The sequence below is a fragment of the Plectropomus leopardus genome, chromosome 1 (assembly GCF_008729295.1).
Source record: "Plectropomus leopardus isolate mb chromosome 1, YSFRI_Pleo_2.0, whole genome shotgun sequence".
NCBI lineage: Eukaryota > Metazoa > Chordata > Actinopteri > Perciformes > Serranidae > Plectropomus > Plectropomus leopardus.
This window is the reverse complement of record NC_056463.1, coordinates 32639424-32661009: the sequence shown is the minus strand read 5'-3', so window position 1 is coordinate 32661009 and position 21586 is coordinate 32639424. Positions and strand designations below refer to the sequence as shown.

Genomic DNA, 21586 nt, shown 5'->3' with positions numbered 1-21586 from the left:
AAGAGGGGAGGAATATTTTAGCCATTTTTGCTGATATGCTCATTCAGAATGACTTGGGATGGAATATCAGGTACAGAGAGTTGATGGCCCTGTTTACACCTGGTATTAACATGTGTCTTGGGTAATCCGATAGCATGAGCTAACACAGCTGGAGCTTTTGAATGGTCCCAACAAACTCACACCGACACCAAAAGGGCTCAACTCTGTTATTAACCCTGTTAATAAACATAAGGTAAAGTTAGCTGTGTGATACCAACAGTTAGCCCTGTTGATGTGTATGATCAGAATACCAAAGATGCATGTTAATACCAGGTGTAAACAGGGCCGATGTCTCACTAAAGGACACTTTGACAGGACATATAGCTATTGCAGGGATGTGCCATTCTGCTTACGGGAAAGAAGAGCTCATTCCAGCTAGGATAACTATTATGCCATTGCAGTCCACTACTGTAAGGACATTACACTTGCTGTAGTGTTTGAATGGAATCTAAAATGTGCACGCACTTAAAGATCTCTTGATAGTGATTGCAGACCACTAAAGGCCCAGATTCAAGTTTCAAGAGATACAGAATTTCTATCAGCTGCAGGGCTGCTGCTATGCCAGCTGACAATGACCTCTGACCTCTCTGTAGAGGAGCATTTGTACAGATCAAGAGTATCACCAAAAAGTGTGTCTCCACAGTTTGCAGTCACTATCAGTAGAGCCTGTTGCTCTTTACACTTAAGGGACTGTACCATTGGGTCCCAGAGGTGGGGGAGTTAGTTCCGGGGAGTTTCCTGTCGGGATGAGCCCTGGCGAGGGAGGGGTGGTGGTGGGGGATCGTGAGGTTGGATCTAATCCCTCAGCCTCGACTGTGGCACGGCCTTAGGATAAACTGACATGTAGGCTTTGGACATTTGAAAATGCTACTTGGACTTTAGCAATTTTATGTATGTTTTTTGTTTCGTTTCAGAAGTCATTTTTATATAAATAAGGGAATGCCAACTCTGGTAAGACTTTTTTTTTCTTAAATGTTTGCTGTATTGTGCTTTTTTATTTGTTGTTTTGACAGATTAGTGAGGAAGTGAGGAATGATTCAAACTGAAAAGATACCTGTGGTGCGGTAATTTATTTTTTGAGCTTTATTGGTTGCAACAACAGTAAAAATTATCTACAGCTTTTTTTTCCAGCCATCAACATTACCATGCTCATAAAAGAACTGATACATCTAAATAAAGAGTCATTTTGTCAGCCTTAAGTCACCCTGCTGCTCTCTAAAATGTTAGATATTTTGATACCCATAGTGCCATTTGTTAAATTCTTCATCTTTTGCTTTAAGCTAATGGGCAGAGATGTGCAGGAAAGAGGATACACTCATACCAGTTTGAAGTCTTCCAGATAATTTACTAAGGCCAAGATGGCACCTTTTGCTCTGTAACTGACCTAATGACAGTATTTGACTCATCTTTGACAGGTTAGTGGACAGGTTGTCCCCAGAAATCATGAACGATTGTCCTTTGACATCTTGAGGTCACAGAGAAGCTGAGGTTTAAATGGTCTGACAGTTTAGCTAATACCAACAGACACAATGCATGTAGTAGATCCAGTCTGACAGATGCTTTTTTAAGGAACAGCGTGTGTTTTTGTAATATATCTGGCCTCAGTGGCAAACAAATCCCTAATCCTGTTGTTTAGTGGAACCCTGGTGGTGCAAACTGGTAGAGAGGGTCTGTCATTTTTGTACCAGGACATCCTGAAATCAGGTTATGCAGTTATGCTGATGACAACATATGCAATATTGGTAATTGTCGAGAAAAAGCATGTTTTTATCCTCCCCAAAAGCAAAATAGCTGCCAAGTACCAGATCAAATACCTCTATTGTAGTTGCACCAAGGCCCTTTTCCTCAAATCAGTGCTCTCAGTTCAGTTCCAAGTTTAGTACAGATTAAAAACACAATGAAAGCAGATTGAGAGAAATAAAATATCTGTGCAGGTGTGATGGAGTCACCCTGGGGGGCTGATTATTAAAACATTTCAAGCAGAAAAGAAAAAAGACTGAAAAAAGATCAAGGTTGCAAAATGCAAATATGTAACAGTAGACGCAACTGCGGTTAAAGAATTAATAATAACCCTGACTGTGGCACATGATGGATAAAATGTTCTGCAAAAAGCTATGGTTTTAATGATTTTATGCATTTCTATACACACATAAGATAATTATAACAAGTCCCTAAATGTACAAATACAGGAGAGGAAATGAATAAATAAACACAACAGTAACTACTGCTAGGAAGGCACTTGGAGCTGCTCTGTGACCAGCAGTGGAGGATTGTGGTTATACTGACTGAATTCCAGGTGACTGGATGAATGAAAATGAGACTAAAGCTGGCCCCAGAGCAGCTCAACTGTTGTGTCTTCAGTGTGTTTATGTAGCTATTCTTGCAAAATCTGTTACCATAGCATTATGTTACCTCACAAGTGTGTATGGTTTTGTTATTCTCTGTAGAACAAGGTAAAGAAACTGATGAAAAACGACAAAGTTCAGGCTCAGTCAAAACTAATAAATGATCAGGGTGGTAAAAGGTCACTTGTGAAATTGAGATACCCTTCTGTAAATTACACAGTGACCTATCTGCTTCCTGTTAAACCTCAGACTCACATCGATTTTCATGATTCAAAGGAGCTCTTTGACTTTTCAACACCAGCGACACTATCAGAGGAAAGCAAATCATGACCTATTCAAACTCTGCACAGGCATAAATGCTGATTTGACATCTGAATTAGTGCGCATGTTGGGGTTAAGGATGGTCAAGTTTATACATTCATAAACACAAACATCGATCAATGAGTCAGAAGAGAAGAGAGGGATGGAGACACAGGGGGAAAGAGTGAGTGCAGGCAGCCCAACAGTTATGTAAGTGCCAGCTGTGTGAGTAAAGGCGCTGCAGCAGGATGATGAAAGCAACACAGCTTCCCTCAACCAGACTGAGCATCCACCCTCTCACTTTCTCTCCTGAATTGTTCATGTATTATTCAGGTTACTGAAGGAAACAACAAATGAAAAGAAAAATAAAACTACAGAATGACATGCTCAGACGATCGTGATCGTATTGTGCAATTCAGCTCATTACTCCTGGCAACAAAACTGATCAGTATACACCAATTTGGGGCTTTCAAAACTACATGTCCAAGAGCAGCGAATACATTTCAGTGCGTCAATCCAGACTCCATAATCCACCGTCAGCCACCTCTGTGACTTTCGTGATGAAACAATAATGTGAGGCAACAGGGGCAAAATGAAAAAAATCTGCAGTCTTAATCTGGATTAAATTACAGTGTTCGTCATCCTGGCTCCACACCAGGACAAACTGACCCAAACCAAACCAACTATCCACTTGTCAGACGACAAGACTACAACTGTTTCTGGATCCAGCAAGTAATACTCATGTGATGAGTAATATCCATTTCAAATAAGGGACACCCCAAAAGTTCTACTCTGAAAAAAACAACAATTGAATGGTAGAAAATATTTTGCATTGTAAACATGTACCATGAGAAAAATAATGTTTAAACCTTACAATGCAACCTGAGTCATGCAGTCATCCTGGTGATTCTCATATTTAAACCTACATTTCCCCTTGTTGGTTTTTACTACAAAGAGGATGTTGCTACTTGTTTTAATGCTTTGCCTTTTGTTTTATATTAAAGAATATGTGATATGTATGATCATGATATCCTGCATATGGTTTTTCTTCATGTACATATAGGCAATCATTTATTTCAAAATATGCAAGACTAAAGGCTAAAGCTTTAGCTTTAGTTTGCTTGGGAGAAACAGCTCACTTCCTCCAATTTCATGCACTTTTTACTGAGAAAGATGTTAAATGAATGCATCATACTGTACCAAATGGAATCAGATACTTGATTAATCTTCCAAAACACATTTAAAACAGTTAAAGAGCAAGCAAACACTTTGAAATAGTGATAAGCAGTAGTCTGTCAAAAGAGACACATGTCCTGTTATTAAAGCAAGACAAGTTCAGTTCAATTTTAATTCAGTTTTATTCATAAAGCCCATTATCACAAAACATAGTTTGCCCCAGACTTCTGAAAAACTAAATAACACTTTTTTTCTTAGAGATGAAAACCTCTAAAGCAATAAAATGCACCCCTTGTCATTATGATACATTTGGGGTGTTACTGCTACAGCCTTAGCTACTCTGTTGGTGTGGTATGATGTAAACTAATATTATCAGCTTTTAAGATAGATATTGTTGTGTAACTTACATTACAGAGTCAGTTGATTGGCTTTATGTTACCTTTTATACTGCTGCTATGTTTGAGCATTTTCCATTTTTAGCTTTTTTTTTTTTTTTTTTGGTTTCACAATTATTCTGTGATATTTAAATTAGCCCACTGTCAAGATGCCCCTGAGCAAAGGAGATCTACAAACCTTAAAAGCATATCTGCATACACAGCTGGATCAGACTGAGTACATGAAAGTTAAATTACGTTTTTTGTTATTTTATAGTCCAACAGTGTGACTCATTTCTCATGAATTGTGTGATGTATTTGGTAATTTTGTGCTGTATTTGCAGCTTGGTTGTCTGTCAAATGTTTCCGTAACACGCCATCTTTTGTTATCTGTAAATTTCAGAGGATCCAGCTTCAGGCTAACAATTGTTTGATTTGGAAGACTATGTGCCTGGCTTCGTTGTGCACGTGTCGTTTATTCATTGTCAGTAAAGCATGTGACAGCCAGCAACATTCCTAAAATGCAATTATAATTTGTTTTATTGTTGATCCATTGGTGCCTGTGGCCTCTGGTCACTATTAAAATCAAGACAGATCTGAATGTGTCATTCGAGCAGCAGTGCTGTGTGATGGATAAAAATGGCGCCACAGCATCTGAGGGGAGAGACAATGAGATTAGCCTATCTGGTTGTGTGGCAGAAAAAGCAGCCTACAGGGGAGAGAGTCCTAAATTGCTCTTTCCTGCCTTATGACACAGTTCATTTCTGACTAGAATAATAACCTGCATTTATGTATGACTTGAAGTCCTTCACAAGTAGGACATACAATTAATTAGACTGACAGGATACCATCACCAGTTACATGAGATATTGTAGGCAAATCACGTACTTTTATGTTTCCACGATATGAATATTGTGAAGCCCTTTGAGACTGTAATTGTGACTTGACATAACAGGTCACAAGCCATCCCAAAGGGAAACATTGCATAGCAATGTATCTACTCTACAAGTGCATTTTTCTTTGCCATTCTGCTGACAGATCGTTTGTGATGTGTGGTGTGCCTTGTGTTTTAGGTTCAGCATGCAGTACTGCACAAATCAAGGAAGGTAATAGTGTTTCAGCTCAACCGTTGAGGCCTTATATTTGAGCCCAAGACAAGATCGCACAGAATATCTGCTACAACACCGAGAACAACTCACAACTCCTTTGGAGGATTATGCCATTATAGCTGACAACTTGAGCTTCCTCAGAGTACGACGGCTACAAAGCAAAGTCAGTCCTGCTCCACAAGCACCTAGCCAGAATCATGGATGACCCCTATCACAACAACGTGAACCAGCAGATGACAGAAGGTGGGGAATACACCTACACCCAGGATGGAGGAGGCCAAGATGGTTACCCTTATCAAACGGACTACCCTCCACAGGACGAGGATGCTCGTAGTGATGCCACAGAGGGCGCAGATGAAGATGAGCAGATGTACGAAGGGGAGTACCAAGGCATCCCCCATCCCGACGAGATCAAGGAGGCACGGCGAGCAGCTCGGGTGGAGGCCAGGAGGAAAGCCCGTCAGGCTGCCCAGCAGGAAGAGGAGGAGGAGAGCTTGCCAGAGCAGTATGAGACCATCATGGAGGACTGCGGCCATGGACGCTTCCAGTGGACGCTGTTCTTCGTGCTGGGCTTGGCGCTAATGGCTGATGGAGTAGATGGCTTTGTGGTGGGCTTCGTCATGCCCAGTGCTGAGAAGGACATGTGCATATCCAACTCTGACAAAGGACTGCTAGGTAAGTGAGCGCAAAGGGAGGGAAGGTGAATAAAATGGGGTTTTTGCTCAGCCTCATATAGCTGCAAGCATGGCTGTAGACTCTAGTTTAAAAGACCGTTGATTCCAAATATAAATATATATATATATATATATATATATATATATATATGTATATTTATCAGTCTAGATTGTTTGGGTGTGAGTTTCTAAGTGTTGGAGATATTTGACATAGAGATGTCTTCCTTCTCTCTTACATAACTGAACTAGAACTACACTGCCAAACATATCACCATGCAGAAGGAAGTGTTTATTTACTGCAATCTCACCTAGCAACACTGAGCTAGCTAAAATTATAACTCAGCCCAGGACGCTATTAATGTTTATCTCTTGCCGTCACAAGCCTCTCATCCATGAGTAGATGCACACTTCCTTCTGCAGTGTAATATGGTTGGCAGGTGTAGGTTGGTAAAATGAAAATAGCTCCTACATAAAACCACTCACAACAATGTATGTCATATGTTATTGTGATTAAATGAGTCACGATTTCTGGAGAAAGATGTTGCTATTGAGCTTTTCAAGTGCATTTTTCTGGGTTGCTTTAAGCACCACAAGCCGAGTGCCATCTAGTTCCATTATACTGGAGAGAAGGCAGACAACTCTCTGCAACAATCTGGACTGAGAAATAGACTACAGATAAGAAGAAAACTACATTTCAGAATTTGTGGTAAACTGTCTCTTTTAACTAGAGTTTACAGTCATGCTAGAAGCTCTATGAGGCCATACCTAATCCCATCAATGCTTTGGGCTAAACTCTAATGTTAAATTGCTAACATACTTTCATTGACAATACTAACATGCTTAAGTTTAGTAAGTAGAATGATGACCATATTCACTATCTTAGTTTAGTGTAGCATGCTTACACATACTAAACAGAACCAAACACAAATAACTCAAGGTACTTCTGAAGATGATGAGAATTCCATAAATTGTGCAAGTATTCATAAACCAAAGTATCAGAAAAAGTAAAATGTTGACCTGATGATGATGCAAAACCTCAGAGGATCACCATAATAATTAATTCTGGGAGGAACATGAATGTTTATACCAAAATTCATGGTGAATCTTTCAATAGTTGTCGAGACATTTCACACAAAGCCACAAATTTCAACCGCATGGTAACGCTACAGGAAACATCAGGGGATCACCAAAGTTCACACAATCCATCCTCTTTGTGAAAGTCTGTTCACAGTTTCACAGCTACCCATTGAAAAACTATTGCTCTATTGCAGTCTGGACCAGAATAGTGAACCAACTGACCAACAGACATTGCCTTCCCTTGAGCTGCACAGCTAGCATGGCTAAAAACTAATTTAGTAAACACATTTCTCCAAATCAGATATGCAGCCTGCTGGTAACCTACAAGTCTAGCTAATTATATCTGTTGAAGAGTTCCAATCTCTACCCAGAGGGGAGGAACCCATCAGTGAAATGATCTGCTGTTGTGCTTGGCTGAAATAAAATCCTGCATATGTTTGGCTCTTGATGACAGAAGACTGCGTCAGACAGAAATATCCCCCAGCCGCTGGGAAAAATTACAGAAAAAAACTTGGCTCTTTTTAGGCAAATGCAAAAATTAAGAACATAACCAACATTATGTGTCCTAGTAGGGTATGGGTCCATTGTGACCCACCAGATTGAGTCATCAGATAGTGAGACTTGGCATTGGTACCACAAGCGTCTGGAAGTTGACTTGAGGAAAACCACACAACATGTTAATTTTTTAATTATGTTAAATACCAGACACAGAAACACTGATTTCAATATACTTTGAATGTTGGATATTCTGTGTATTAAGGATAGTGCTTTCTTTATTTTAGTTGCGAGCCAGCTTCATTTGTTCCCAAATATTGTACTCCAACAATAAACATACCAAGAAATGATACTGAAATTTGTATGCAGCATAGACCCAACTTACTGGAAAATGTTCCTTGAAAGCCTCTGTTCCTCACTTTCTGTGCAGACAACCAAACTGCAAATTAAAGCCCCTCACCTTATTTCCCAGGCCTCATGTGTAGCCAGGCGATGTGGCAGATTGCACATCGCTCATTTCATCTTAACAACAGGCTCCTGGGATGAGGCATTGCAAGAGATTTATGAGGAACCCGGTGGTGATTGTATTCAGTGTGTGTTCCCAGGCTAATATGGAGCATGTTGCAGCAGTCAGAGAGCCGGCGGCCTGCAGCGCCCGGTGCAGAGCTGTCAGATACGCTTCAGGCCTCTGACAGGCTGTGGTAGCAGGAGGAAGGCCTGGCGAAAATGAAATCACAGCGTCTGTGCAGAGCGGGAGGGGAGCACTGATCATCAGCTGAGAATATGAAGTAGATCTGGAGAATGATCCTGTTTGATTCATGCTCATGCTCTGTCCACCAGACTCACCGGAGCAGAAATGTGCTTAATCTTAACCATAGTCTTGGCTATCAAATAGACTCCCAAAACTTTTGTTAAAACGAGGGTGGTTGGTGCACTTACCCTGAATGGTGGTTTTATTGTTTAATCTATAGAGTGAAAATACAAGATGTTATTAGGGACACAATGCTGAAGACAAAGGAGAGGAAGTTCTAGCAGCTTTTAAATTTCAGGGGTGGTGTATTTGCAGAGATTTAACCAGTTATCTCAAGGAAGTTGCTAAACCTGCAATGCAGCTAGTGCATTTCTGGAATAAAACTGGAATTGCAATTGAAGAGGTTATGCATAAATTATGAGTTGGTTTTATGATGCTTCCCTGCTGCTTTTAAAAGGATAGTAAAGAATATATCTGGTGCTTAGCATTCATTAAAATCACGTGTCAGTCAAGCAAGCAGATATTAGCAACCTAACATTAGTTTTGTTAGCTACACCTGGCTGTCAGTATTAACAGTAATAACTCTGTTTAAGGAATATGTGCAGTGCAGCCTGTTTTAATCTAGTGATGCATATAATTTCCACCTGCTAAATACCAATGTTATAACTACACAAATGCTGTAAACTTAAGAGCAGCTGGTTCCAGCAGGCTCCAGACCAATAATTGCAACTTTCATGTTCAATCAATACTGTTTTAGTCAATGTAAGAATATCAGAACTGACATAATTGGAAAAGATTATTATTTAAAGGCTTTTCACAGCGACAATGCTATTGTGGAAAAAAGGCTGCTGGATGTTCATTGTTGATTGTTCATAAAACTCCCATATTCTTTATATGTTTCCCTCTCATGTCAGAATGGTAATAGAGCTAATGCTGCAACATCAGTAATGATCCTTATTTGTTATATTTGGAATAAAACTGAATGTAAAACAAATGACAGTGATACAAACTGAAAAGCCTCACATCTGCACACAGAGTTAGCATTTAGACAGTGGGCTACATGTTGGAAGAATGTCTGCAGTTTTTTTTTAGTGTAGACGTATTGTCTCTTCATCGAGATGTGCTAAATGCACTTCCAATGCTTTCACTTTTAATATTGCAAGAAAAAGTAAAAATATGTTTTCCCCTCCAGGGATTCAGTGTCTCCGCTGTGCTCAAGGACACTTTAACAGGCAGATAGAAGCTTGTTGCTGCAGGGGTTGATCCTGGGCCTCCACCTGAAGGACAGGCTGTCTAATCACAAGGCCACCCTGTCAACCTGTCCATGTATGCCACCAAGGCATACACATTGCCTCAAGCAACAACTTGGCCAAGATATTAGGTGACATGTTAGCCTTGACTCTTTGTCTCCCGCTGCCCTTAGCGGTCTCTTGTTGAATGAGTTAAGGATGTGCAGCTTGGCGTGTGGAGCGCCGGAGCATTTGGATAGTCTAGTAATCCACAGGGAAGGTGCACACTATGGCTCCACGTGCAGTTAAGCTGCTTAGTCCCACTGTAATTAGGGCTGTGTGTAGTAAAAACAGAGCAGGCAGGAGGTATGGGTCTAAAGGTTTGAACAACACTGTGAGGAGGATGGCCGACACTGTAGGTTAGAGTCTGACAGCAGAGGAGAGCACATTACTCTCCTCAGAGACAAAAAAAGAAGAAGCACATAATCATTGTTATCTCCGTGGCACAGTAATGGGCAGCACAGTTGGTCACTGTTAAGAGCTTTTTTTTGCTTTACACACACACAAAAAGAAAAGAAATGGCAGAGTCGACCACCTGCTTGGTGCATGCTGGGAAAGGCTCCAGGTCGCTGTGACTCAGAGTGGGGAATCTGCAGATAAAAAGTGAGAAAATGAATTTTGCATTGATAAAGCAGGTAATAAAAATAACAATAAAATGTCAGATTTTTAAAAATGTGGAAGGTGAATATTGTGGAAATGACTGCACTCTGAGAAGCCTCAAAAATCACTATGACCTTTATTATTCAGCTAGTTTTCCGGGAACGCTATTTTCACTGTGTTTTCTGTTTATATAACATTATGAATATTCGTTAATGTTCAGAATACGCATGTAAGGATGCATCATACTGCATTACAGTGGAAAGTTTGACGATCGCTCTATTCCTGTGTTCATACAAGGGTAAAGGGAGCCCCCTTGTGGACATCAGGACTTTTAGTTATTCCTCAGATTTTTTATGTATATGTGTGCAAATAAATGCTGCTGTAGAGCCTACACTGTGTATCAATGAGGTTAAATATGCATCCTGGGAGTAAAACATGACCTGACCTTTACACTTAACGGTCAAATGCATCCAAATGAGATTTCTGTTTGTGTGTGTATTTGCAGGGCTGCTGGTGTATGTGGCCATGATGGTAGGGGCGTTGGTGTGGGGGGGTCTGTGCGATAAGATGGGCAGGAGGAAGTGTCTGATCTACGTCCTGACCATCGACCTGGTCTTCTCTTTCCTGTCCTGCTTTGCTCAGGGCTATGGCTTCTTCCTCTTCTTCAGGTTCTGCTCCGGCTTTGGGTGAGACACATTTGCATTCACATTTGCAGCTTGGACAAAAGACTGGCTTTTTATAATGACTGACCTTCTCCATAAATAATCCTTTTAGTGGAAGCAGGCGAGTCTGTAACATTTTGGGCGGAAAGCACATCCCTAAATAAGTATTTGACAATATTTATTCCAAAATACAACACCTGACATTTAAGTGAGATGAGTAAAACTAACTGTGGACCTTTAGGAAGAGCCCGAGTGATTCAAAAACACTGTTGGCTCAATTGCTAGTTAATTTTCCTTGTTGATATAATACATTTAAATTTTATGCAACACAAAAGGGAATTTCTGTTTATTTACTTCATTCAAGCATTTTTTTATTATACCAATTAAATCAAGTGAACAAGGCTCTTTCCTTGTTTTTTAATTTGAGTTTTAGTGCTGACTTCCTGCTGTCGCCAGCACCTTTTGCCATGCACAGATTGATTTTGCAGCTCTCAAAGACACATTTCTTTTGATAATGATTGCCGCCTGCATCTACACAGACCTGCTATATTGATATTTGAGCTTTCTGCTAAGCCAGAAAATACAAGGTCACCAAAATAAAATGCTCAGCTGTTGGTGATGCACAGTGATAATGAGCCCCATGTTAGTCATTAACATTCACATCTGCTGAAGAACCGTGGCCGTTTTGCTGTCTTCACAAAACACAAGGAGCAGGCCGACTCCGGAGAAACCATTTTAAATGCCAATGATTGTCTTGATATAAAAACATACTGCAGTGGTATTGCTATTAGTCTTGTGGCCTTCCCGTAATGTAATTTCTCCACTGTAGATATTAGGGGTTTTCTTCACAGTTCAGGCTGATTTCAAATAGATAAATGCCACTGAAATCAAAAGAGAAAAAAAATATTTTCTCTATAATTTTAGTCTAGGAGCTGTTCCAATAATATCTCATGCATACAACATGAAATCTTTCACTGTAAAAGTAGATGCCAAAGATCTGAATATTGCCCAGTCTTTAACCAGAGCTGAACCTTCAGCAGGCTCCTGCCATAAAATATTATTTAACATGAGCCCCATGTTGAGAGCCCTGCTGAGCCTTCTGGACAAACTGACCACCAAAAACAATCCCAAACAGTACCCAGCTGCCACCAGTTATTATTCACTATCGCTAAGAATAAATATATATCCTAAGTATTGAAAACTGACTTTCAAAAATCCAAGAACAAAAAATCAGCTTCCGTATTTTTCAATGTGCACCCCATGTTTGTGTGTCTAAGGGACTAATTTTTGAAACTGCTTCAAACTGAGTGAAAGTGATGACCCCAGCAACAATGAAACGTGTAATATAACCACTTTTTTTTTTAATCAGAGCCTGCCCCCAAAACTGCAAAAACTTACCGGTCCGTTTAGATAAACATTCATTTCATAATTGTAAAACATACTTTGTTCAAAGTTGACAGAAACAAAATAAAGCCAGCAAACTTTTGTTTTTGTTTTACCACTGTTACAAAATTGCCAACTTTGGTTAAGTTGAAATAAACCTTTAAAATGCCCGGTTAGATGTGAAAATGCGCCGGCTGTATACACACAAATATAACTGCTTATTCAAACAGAGTTGGGCGATTTCTGGTTGAATTAAATGGATCTTATTCTTTAACAATGAAGGTCTATCTCTGTAGGGATCTTTTCCATAATGTTGTCAGACATGTGGAACAGCAATTTGTGTTCGGCTCACAGGGAATAGACCCACACGCATGACTCTGAGGCAGTTCAGGTAGAAGATAATCAAGCTATTTATTCTCAGCAAAAAGTCTGATACACAAGAGATCAGTCAAAGAGGTAAACAAATCCAAAAAGGGCAGGCTAAGGCAGGATCAAAACACAGTCCAAAGCTCACAGGCATGAGAAAGCTCACTAGGAAATAAGCAACACTTGCTATGAAGACAGACTGGCACAAAGGGACAGGAACACACAGCTTTTATACACAACAGCAGGGGTGCATAACAAGACACAGGTGTGGCAATCAGCAACAGGTGAAACATATTAGGGGGAGGACAGATAATCACACAGGAGGGAAACTTGACAGGATGTGGGGATCTGAATTGAACAAAATAAAACTAAAACAAGAAATTGAAAAAAAGAAGAAATATACAAAAGCATGACCTGACAGTGGCATGACAATCTGATCCTGTCAGGGGCAAAAACTAAGCACTGTATTTCGACTTAAATTGGCGATTTTGATGCTACTGGCTGCAGCATTGTTGCTTAATGCTGGACTAATTTCAAAATTGTAGTTTCCATTAGTCATTTAGACACAAAACCATAAGAAAAGAGGGTCCAGTTTAAAAATATGAAAGGTTACCCTTTAACTTGATGTGTGAGAATTCTGAAAAATCAGAGAACATTTACACCCTGGTTATTTATTAGCAGTCAGTCAACTCATCCAAATTACAAAAATGGGCTGGCAACAGTTTTCTATTTCTTCATTAGAAAGTAGTTCCAATAAAAACTGTTCACAGCAGCACATAAGGACATTGTGTCTAATGACATTTTGAATCTTTTAAATGCAATATTTAATGACTGAACACTAAAAACCAAGTTCTATGCACCTCTAATGTGATGGGCTGGAGGCAGAGACAGATGTCTCAAAATCTGGATGAATAAAACCACTATCTGCATATCACTAAAAACATATGTTTTGTGCTGAACCAACCTTTCAAAAAAAGAAACTTCCAATAACGTCATCAGAATAATGAGCGCACAATCCTAACATCACTAACATTGAACAATAGGTCACATGTCAAATGGCAGCAAATGATCTTCTAAATCCCCCAAAAATGCTGGACAAAATAAATGTGTTTAGAGAGTAAAATGGAAGATTTCATTTCTGAGATGTCCTGTGATTCCCTCCCCCAGAATTGGCGGCTCCATCCCGATAGTGTACACATATTTCACTGAGTTCCTGCAGATGGATAAACGCGGAGAACATCTGAGCTGGCTCTGCATGTTCTGGATGCTGGGAGGCCTGTACGCCTCCTTCACCGCCTGGGGAATCATCCCTCACTATGGTAATACACCACACACACACACACACACAAACACACACACACACACACACACACACACACACACACACACACACATACACACACACACACACTCAAACTGACTCACGTAACAAGACACACATATGTAGTAGACTCACATGAAGACACACAAACATTCAAACATACTGTACGGCAACTCAGAAGAAATAGATACTATTTTATGTAACTGGAGGAGCATTCAGTTATTTGACGTAGAACTTATTCTTTTATTCTGTATGACAGCAGGATGTGACTAAATTCATTTTTGCGCTTGCCAAAATGCCTCAGTTTGAGATTTTTTCACCACCAATCAGTTATGAATCATTCAAATTAACATTCCATCAGGAATTGATGAATAATTCTAAAATTAATCAACAGTTGCTGTAACTTTTCAGTCAATGCAGTGATTCAAATGCAACAGTGGATACACTGATGCATAAAATCAGTTTCGTATATGCAAAAGATGACAGTAAAGATGTATTGTGTCGCATTGCAGTATTTTAGTGATTTGAACATTAAAATATGCTGGACAGAAGGGTTCTTATAATAATAATATGCTCTTTACTGGATGGTTTTCCAGGCTGGGGCTTTGCCATTGGTACAGAGTTCCAGATCCACAGTTGGAGATTATTCATTCTGGTGTGTCTCTTCCCCGCGCTGGCTGCACTTGTCGGCGTCATCTTCATGCCGGAGAGCCCTCGTTTCCTCCTGGAGGTCAGATCCAATAATGCTAGATTAAAATACACAAAATTAAAATATGTGAGTTTTATTGTCTGCTTCAACTGCAAAACATAAAAACAGAGTTATCTCTACTGGCTAAGGGTTAAAGGGTAACTTCTGTGTTTTTCAACCTGGATCCCATTTTCCCTTTTTTTGTGTGTAAGTAACCAGTGACCAATAATGTTTGAAAGTGGTCCATTACTGAGCAAGAGTGCTGCACACAGTAGTAGCAACAGGCCGGAATGTAAATATGTAGGGCATGTTCACATCGTCAATTCAAGGCCACTAAAGGTGTTTGTTTTTGCCACTGACACGTTCAGATTATTATTAAGTCTCAGACAACATCATCACAGAGAAAGGTCTTTTTGTTAAAGAGTAAGATCCTTTTTATTTAACCAGAAACTGCCTAGAAATCATTATTGCCAAACTCACTATACTTCATTTAAATAAACTAATTTTATCATCTTAAAACACACTTCAGTGAGTCAGTCAACAGAAGAAGAATAAAACTCATTTGGACAATCTTTCCCCTGTTCCAACAATCACCAGCTCTGGTTTGGTTGAAATAAACCCCTAATTCACCTGGTAAAATGTAAATATATGCTGGCTCTATGCACGCTAAAATGATGTTTATTTAAATGGAGTCTGTTGAGGTTGGTGATGGCAATTTTGGGGACACTTAGACACAAAACATTGGAAATAAGCATCCAGGTTGAAAAACACTGTCATTACCCTTCAAGATGAACAGCAAAAACATTGAGATGTACACTTCCTATTCTAAAACTCATTATGTCAGTGTACAGTATTAAACATCAGGCTGTTATTGGTTCAAAATGTTGAGTCATCGTCAACCACCACAGCAACATCCCACTGCTATGCAAAGGTAGCGAAAGGCTGCTAAGGCACCACCAAAACACCACCCACCCCTGTTCCTCATTCAGGACATTGTCAGACCTTTAACCACATGTGGTATTGTATTTGTATGTTACAGCAAGGCTGCTCGAACATGTTCATATCACATCCCCTCATGGGAATATTGTTACTTAACTGTATTTGGACGCAGCGTATGTGGCAAATACACATGCTGTAAAGTCTGAGTTTTACAGAACACTCTTAAAATTGGATATTTAGATATTCATGGATAGGTTTGTGTGTGTTTATTTTCAGAGTGCCCGACATGATGAGGCATGGATGATTCTGCGACAAGTTCACGACACTAACTGGAAGGCTAAGGGGGAGCCAGAGAGAGTCTTCACTGTAAGCCCCCCCCCCCCTTTTTTTTTTTTTTACAACAGAACTAATGTCTTTCTCAATCACTCAGGATTAGTTATCCAAATTATTAGCTCGTTAATGAGATAAATATAACCAGAGGCTGTTACATCTTATCCTCAGATATCACAAATTACATAAATAATTGCGATGTTTTATTCACCTGCAAGTCATGACAGTGAGCCAATGTCATTTTGACATGTCCCAGCAACAAAAGCATATGCATAATAACTCAGGCAGCAAAAATGGCCTGGCCCAGCACTGGCCCAAATCCATGTTGGAATGCATGGTAGAAGATATCAGTCGGGTGGCATCCCAACTCATCTAAACTTGTGATGAATGATGCCCCAGAATTAGGCAAAATAACTGGCCCGATTCCAGCTGCCGACACTGCCATCACTGGAACTCTTTCAAAAATGACCTGGCCCAGCACTGGCACAAATTTAGCAGATTGGAAGATACAAGTCCAGTTGACTGATTCTGCTGAGACCTAGGATGAATGATGCTGCAGAAACATGTCATATTAATTGGCCCAACACAGCCCAGCACTGTCATCACTGGGCTGTTATCAAAAATGACGTAGCCCAGCATTGGTCCAAACTCAGCACGCCTGAAGAAATAAGCTGGGCTGCATCTGCTTCCCCAACTTACTTTAGACTCGGGATGAAGGACCCCCCTAAAATCTGGCCAAATAAAGTGGCCAATTATGGCTGCCGACACTGCCATCACTAGGCTGTTATCAAAAATGATGTGGCCCAGCATCGGCCCAAACTTGCCACAGTTGAAGAAACAAGTTGGGCCATATTATTATTGCTTTTCTTACTGTGACAAGACAGATTGTCTGCTGCAGCATATGTAGCAGATGCTAGGTATTTGTACATTTCACATGTTAAATTTGCATTAAAATTTCACAGTCAAAATCTGTTTGTGCCGTATATAAAGTTCTAAATGTCACAAATCCCATATTTTGCATACATTTTCATTTGTATGGAATGGAGTAAGCTAATGAAAAAAAGCTATTTCATTGGACCAAACAGGTGGTACTCATTAAGCTGGATGAGCACAGGTGTAAAAAATAAAATGAAAGATGGCCGTTTTCCATTTAGCTCCCTCATTTTCAGGCTCCTGGTATTGTGCATGCTGGCTCACTGTCACACTGTCATGGCTTATCGGGACACTCGGATACAACAGAGCCATCACTAAAGTTATTAGTAACACCTGTGCTTTTACCACTTTGTGTCTGTTGGTAAAAGGCCTTAGCTAAGTGAAAAAAACACTATACACAGTAGAACATGTATTACTGAAAAATAAAGTGAATAAATAAGATACAAATACATTATACTGTATACTGTATGGTGTGAAATGATTAAAAATAAAAACAATGGGTCTTTATAGTATGTAGCTTTTCTCTCCTATATAAATTTCCTGATTTATGTAAAATCCAGTTTAAAATCTTTATATAAAAGAATATATTGTGTGAATTTGTCTTGATAAACGATCATGAAAGGAAGATGAAGTTATTGTTTTTATGTCCAAACTCTGTCATTGTGAAGGTGACCAACATTAAGACACCACAGACTCAGGAGGACGAGTTCATCGAGATCCAGAGCGACACTGGAACTGCCTTCCAGCGCTGGACCGTCAGACACGTGACCATGCTGCAACAGGTCTGCACATCACTACTACACTACACAAAAATAGAAGACATAGAATAAAAGAATAACCCCTGAACTGAATGTATTTTCATCCCCTTTTTCTGATGGTCTTTAGATTTCAATTGTCTGTCTGTCCCTCTTTCAGGTGATGGCTAACATCATGTCACTAGCAGCGCCGGAGCTCAGACTGCAAGGCCTCTTCCTGGTGATTGTCTGGTTCTGCTTGGCATTCAGGTAGCAACAACTCTATTTAGCCTCTATACCCACGCTGAGATTTGAAGCAAAAACACCTTAGAATACACTCGCATTTCCCTGCTGGCTGATTTGCATTAAAATCAGGCATTTTTTGAATATTTTGAAAGTGGATATTCATAAACTTCTCCAAGGCAGAGCTATGCAGATCATTTTGTTTTTTTGTGTTTCAGCTACCACGGGCTGGGAGTGTGGTTCCCTGACATGATCAAATACATGCAGTACGAGGAGTACGAGTCCAAGGTCAGAGTGTTCCACCGGGAACGGGTCGAACGTTTCCACTTCAACTTCTCTCTCGTCAACCAGATCCACCGCGAGGGAGAGTACATCCATGACAAGTACGTTTCCTCAACATCGTTTATTACCATTTATTTCAGAAACATGGGGAAAAAGGCAGTGAGCGACCTGGTAAAAAAATGTTCCATAAATTGCAAGTAGATTAAAAAAATATATTTTTAAAAGATAGCAAAAAATGTCTAGTGAAAAAAACAAAAAAACTATATTTAAAATTAGCATAATTAAATATTTTAAATTATGTTATAGAATCATTATGGGTTTTTTAAACATTTTTTTCAGGTCTTGTTTGCTTTTTTTCTGTTTTTCTTTTTTTTTTGTTTGTTTGTTTGTTTGTTTGTTTGTTTTTGAAGTTTTAAATTCTATTCTATTATGATTTTTTTTTTAAAAAAACTAATTTCCAGGCAATTTTCTTGTACTTTTAAGAAAAACTAATTTCTCGCAATTTTTTGGGTCATTGCCTCCTTTATTGCTCATTGCATTCTTCCCATGATATATAGAGCCGATTTACCCAAGTTTTTAAAGTAAAAAATTCTTTATTTGTTTTATCTTCTTTCATTTAGGTTTGCAAACATTGAGATTAAGTCTGTGAAGTTTGAAGATTCTCTGTTTGAAAACTGCTACTTTGAGGATGTCAAGTCTACCAACACCTTCTTTGAGAACTGCACTATCAAAAACACCGTCTTCTATAACACAGGTATCATGCCAATATGTTAATGAATGACTGTAATAATAATTTTATAGCAATTTTACGCTGCTCTTCCCTTATAGTGTAGGGCTCAATAAACTCAACTAATTAGTGCTATAAAATATATATTAAATCATTAATGAGGCCCTAAAACAGTCATCTTAGTCAGAGCATTAACACTTTGCACTGTGTTTATCCTGCAGCACTGAGGGGAGAAAACCTCTGCTTACAATGTTAAATATATAACAGTCCTTCTGTCCTTCTGTCCAGACCTCTGGCAAGAAAAGTTTAAAGACTGTCGAATGGAGAACACCACCTTCCTCCACCCAAAGAAAGGCTGTCATCTAAACTTCCAGGAGGAAAACGACATTGTCATCTACATGGTCAGCTTCCTGGGCAGTTTGGCTGTGTTGCCAGGCAACATCCTGTCAGCCTTGTTCATGGACAAGATAGGAAGAATCCGAATAATAGGTGAGATCAGCAGAGAGTGTAGATACATTATAAGTGCAATAGCCCTGGATAGGTGGTATTTTTGTAGTTTTTGCCAACCTGTTTAAGTATGTCATCACCTATCTTTCTTTCTAGGTGGTTCTATGTTGGCGTCATCTGCCTGCACTTTCCTGTTGCTGCTAAGTTTCAGTCAAGGAGCTGTTATATGTTGGCAATGTCTCTTCTATGGTGCCAGTGTGGCGGCCTGGAATGGACTCGAGGTCATCTCTGTGGAATTATACCCCTCCTCTAAAAGGTACAGTCCAACTATCCCACTGTTAATACAACATTTATCTCTACTACTTCTATGGTTTATTCCAATTCTAAGATCCTGTCTGCATGGATACATATATTTTTTAAAAGAGGTCTGTTATCCTAGGTTTTGGCCTCTCGTCAACAAAACCTTCAAAGGTGAAAGATTTCTCAAAACCTATGTTAATGTGAATTCATTTGGTCATGTAGAACTACGCGTTTGGGAAACAAGAACATCACCTCAGTTTGAGCATGCCCATTGTTGCTTTGTGTAGTGAGCATGTGCCAGAAACATTAATAACAATGACAGACTAAGTTAATGTTTACATCTTGTTTAGCACTGCTTAGTCTTGCTGTATTACTGCATCACTTCAGGGATGGATGGGTTGTCTTTTGCACCCAATGTTATTTGGTACACCTCACCGTCCGCAGTTTTAGGTCTAAACTATGATTTTGGATCAGGCCTGGAGGGACAAGCCAGTCTGTTCTCACTCTGAAGTCGTCAAATATTGCTGCTATGTCAGTGATTTTGGGGTAAGATACTTACGCCAAAAGCCAACTTTTGTAACAGTATGATAGGCTACCAGGCAGTGGCTGGTGAAACACTAACAGTAACAACGTAATATAACGAGCTGGAAGGTCCTTAAAGGGCGGGTGAAGGGCTGGTGAGTGGTCCATCAAACCCTGGACTTTCACCCAGGAACCCACTGTTTGCTTCTGGTATGAAAGTACAGCCAAACATAATGTTTTTTTTCTAAACCTAACCATGTGCCTCTGTTGCCTGAAACCTAACCACAAGCTTTTGTTGACAGCTCGGCGTTGGTAGCAGTGTGAGGATACCCAGAGTGTGATATGTAGACGTGGAAGTCCACTGACAAAGCAGTGATATGTGATGACCTGGGAGGAGAACATGACGGACAAGCAGATGATGGTAGAATTTGGAGAGTAGGATTGTTGTCCATGAGGAATTGAAGGAAAAGTGTCACATGTCCAGAGCATTACATATCATTGAGTGAGCTCCTTCATCCTTACACTGAAGGGGAATCAGCTTTGTGAACGGATATAACACCTCTGTCAAAAGCTTCGTGCCAGTTTAACCCCCATGTTAAAAAGCGTGGTCCAAATCTACTCTCTTGCACCAAAAGGGACAGAATAATTCCTCCTCATAGCTAAAAATTTAAAAGGAAATCTCATCCAACCACACAAAGTAAATTAGTAATTTGATATGATGATTTTATTGTTTTTTTATAATCTTTTTTTATTCATGTGTCAAACAGCAATTTACTCTCAGCAATTAAAAGAAAACACAACAAAACAGTACTTCTCATAGGTCAGTCGCATAATCTTTCTCTATATTTATGACTCTGCAGAGGGACAGCGTTCGGTATCCTGAATGGGATCTGTAAGTTTGCTGCCATCCTCGCATCCTTCATCTTCGCAGCCTTCATTGGCATCACCAAGATCATCCCAATCTTCCTGGCCTTCGCCGCCCTCGTCTGTGGAGGTCTGTTAGCTCTGAAGCTGCCCGAAACCCGGGAGAAAATCCTCTCTTGAAAAGCCAAACTCCTGCAGCCTCCAGGCCTCAACCACAGCACAGCTCTTGGGAAAGCATCCTGCGAGTATATCATCTTAAACTTTAATGGAAAGATGGGGAAGAAAGGCCATGCTGTGCTGGCTGTATTTGTGAGTTATGATTAAAAATGTTGAAAACCTGTCTGGTTGCCTAAGTGAACCTGTGGTTGCTTTCTCTTCCCTCTGTAAGCTCCTCAGGCTGCCCAGCATTTCTGTCACATCATATAAAGCTTGTGTTTGTCATTTCCCTTTTTATCATTTACTGCCCATTCTCTTCTCTCTCTCTCTCTCTCTCTCTCTCACACACACACACACACACACACACACACACACACACACACACACACAGTTTAGCAACATTTGTTTGAGATTTGTGTAAAAGAAAGATTGATATAAGATGAAATTATGTGTGTACTTG

The 21586-nt window shown here is 39.8% G+C and overlaps 1 protein-coding gene across 1 annotated transcript; it reads left to right on the top strand.

Moving 5' to 3' along the window:
• The first annotated feature begins 5540 nt into the window (after positions 1-5540).
• On the top strand, positions 5541-21150 carry sv2ba (synaptic vesicle glycoprotein 2Ba). The gene is made up of 12 exons (XM_042489037.1): positions 5541-6018; positions 10735-10915; positions 13808-13959; positions 14558-14691; positions 15865-15954; positions 17520-17633; positions 17767-17855; positions 18047-18211; positions 18731-18864; positions 19126-19326; positions 19441-19600; positions 20967-21150. The coding sequence occupies exons 1-12, from the start codon at positions 5541-5543 to the stop codon at positions 21148-21150; spliced, it is 2082 nt and encodes a 693-aa protein (XP_042344971.1).
• Positions 21151-21586: the final 436 nt, after the last annotated feature.